The 2,159-nt window shown below is 45.3% G+C and overlaps 1 protein-coding gene across 1 annotated transcript in view; it reads left to right on the top strand.

The window, feature by feature from the left end:
- Nucleotides 1-569: 569 nt before the first annotated feature.
- Nucleotides 570-2,159, top strand: part of rnd2 (Rho family GTPase 2) — a 23,618-nt gene continuing 22,028 nt past the window's right edge. Inside the window, exons 1-2 of the mRNA XM_062533040.1 lie at nucleotides 570-968; nucleotides 1,520-1,607. Of these exons, the coding sequence (XP_062389024.1) occupies nucleotides 867-968; nucleotides 1,520-1,607 (190 nt within the window). The 5' untranslated portion in view covers nucleotides 570-866. The remainder of the gene's footprint in view (nucleotides 969-1,519; nucleotides 1,608-2,159) is intronic.

Here is a 2,159-nt window from a genome sequence, read left to right as displayed (position 1 = left end):
ATTTTAAACCTGTTTTAAGGGATGAAAACTTGACCTTATCTTACCTTTAATCTGTTTAAAATAACAGGTTTGCCTAGTATTGCTATAGGCTACATACGTGTTCAGAAGATTAGAAAGCACTCAGCAAGTTGTAAACAAAAGGGGGTAATTATCGGATTAAAACAAATGGACAAAGGGTGATCAAGGAAGTGCACATTTCAGCGATTTTACGATATCTTTCGTGGGTTGATATAGGGTGCATGTGGATATTATCAAATTTAATTCATTTTGAAGGACACTTTGTTATCATAGGGTGATGGACCTTCTAAAAGACCTGCGGAAGGGCGCCCAAGAAGCTGAAATGAACTAAATCAGCACTTTCGTGTCAGCGCGGTGCACAATAACTCACATACCCAAACACACGCACACACACATACTCACACAAAATGCGCTGACGGTGCCTGGCATTCACCGAACACCGGGAGTTGACAACTAGAGAGGATTGCCGCGTGCTGAGCTCATGACGCGAGGGAAGGGTGGGAGGGTGCGTGGTGTCACCGTGGGAACCGACAGGCTGCAGGGCGGACTCACCGAACAAGAGAGAGAGAGTGAGAAGAGTCGGAGAAGAGTGCGCTCGGTCTCACGCGCACCAACTCATTCACAAGCGGCTGCTGAAGGAGTATCGGCGACAACGTCGCTGGCGCATGCGGTATTTGGAGGAGAATTTCACTCGTATCAGAATTCTGCGTGTTTCTCTCTCGTCTTTATGGGTCATTAATAAGAGTAGAACTTAATTGGACCGCCTCTCCATTGGCCGATGGTAATCGGTGGTCCGGTCAGCATACCCAGCAGACACCGACGGACGGTCGCTGGCTACCGACCGGGTGATGGCGAGTCAGGGTAGCCGGTGCAAGATCGTGGTAGTCGGGGACACCCAGTGTGGAAAGACTGCTTTGTTACATGTGTTTGCAAAGGATTGTTATCCCGAGGTAAGACACAACTCTGCCGTATGTCCATCAACAGCCTATCCTCGTCCATCTGGACGCAGCTGGGGAGTGTTTAGGCTGCTTCATTCCTCTGTAATTGCAGTGTGAAAGTCTGTCTGATTTGAAATTTTGACATGATGATGAACATTAATCGCCTTAAATACTTGATATTTCAGTAATCCTACTTAACCCTCATTTAAACATAAATCTCAACTTTGATAAATGTCAGTCTGTCTTAGGCTACATCGGTAGTTGCAATGATACGTCTGCTATTGCAATGTTTTCTTCGCCTACTCAATACACCAGCAAGCTTGTTTTATTTGTGGCAAATGTAACTCTTAGTCCTTGATTGTTTGATTCTGGAGCCAAGGATTGGAATGACAGATCATATTCAGGAACAGAGCCCAATTCTTCTTCACCGTGAGTCAGCGACTAGTGAACAGAAAGCACTGATTTGGATGACTCAACGTTGTCTCTACCTCAGTAAGTGCGAACGCGCGTGCAGGTGAAAAATAACCACACTAAGTGAGAATGTTGTCTTTTTGTTCTTTCAGAATTATGTCCCCACTGTGTTTGAGAACTACACCGCGAGTTTCGAGATTGACAAACAGCGAATCGAACTGAACATGTGGGATACATCAGGTAAGCCTACTTTAGTCTGAAACGCATCAACAGTTCGGCCACTGCTAATCAATATCACTAAAGTCAGCCTGCTGCTTTTAGGACTGACCTTCGTTTCTCACAGTAGCTGGACTGACCCCTTGGCCCACCAAACCGACTTGGATATGCCTCAACTGACAGAATACTATTTATGACTGTTTATTTTTGCTATTGAAAACAGACTGTTGGTGCCAACCCCTCTCTCTCTCTCTCTCTCTCTCTCTCTCTCTCTCTCTCTCTCTCTCTCACTCTCTCTCTTACATACACAGGCACAGACACACACACACACACACACACACACACACACACACTCTCGCCTCTTGCTTCCATTCTCTCTCAATCAGCATTCATGTTATTTTTGCTGTCAAAACCGTGGTGCCATTCCTGTCTGCACTAGAATAGCGCTTGCATTCCTCAGCTTATGCGGTCATTCGCTCTTTTGACTTTGTGTTTGTGTGTGTGTGGCCAGGAATTTACATGTCTATAACTTGTTGCTGTGTCATGAAAATGTTTAGAATAGGTCTTTGATCCAAC

Source organism: Sardina pilchardus, chromosome 3, assembly GCF_963854185.1.
Source record: "Sardina pilchardus chromosome 3, fSarPil1.1, whole genome shotgun sequence".
Taxonomy (NCBI): Eukaryota; Metazoa; Chordata; class Actinopteri; order Clupeiformes; family Clupeidae; genus Sardina; species Sardina pilchardus.
This window is presented reverse-complemented; position numbering and strand designations above follow the sequence as displayed.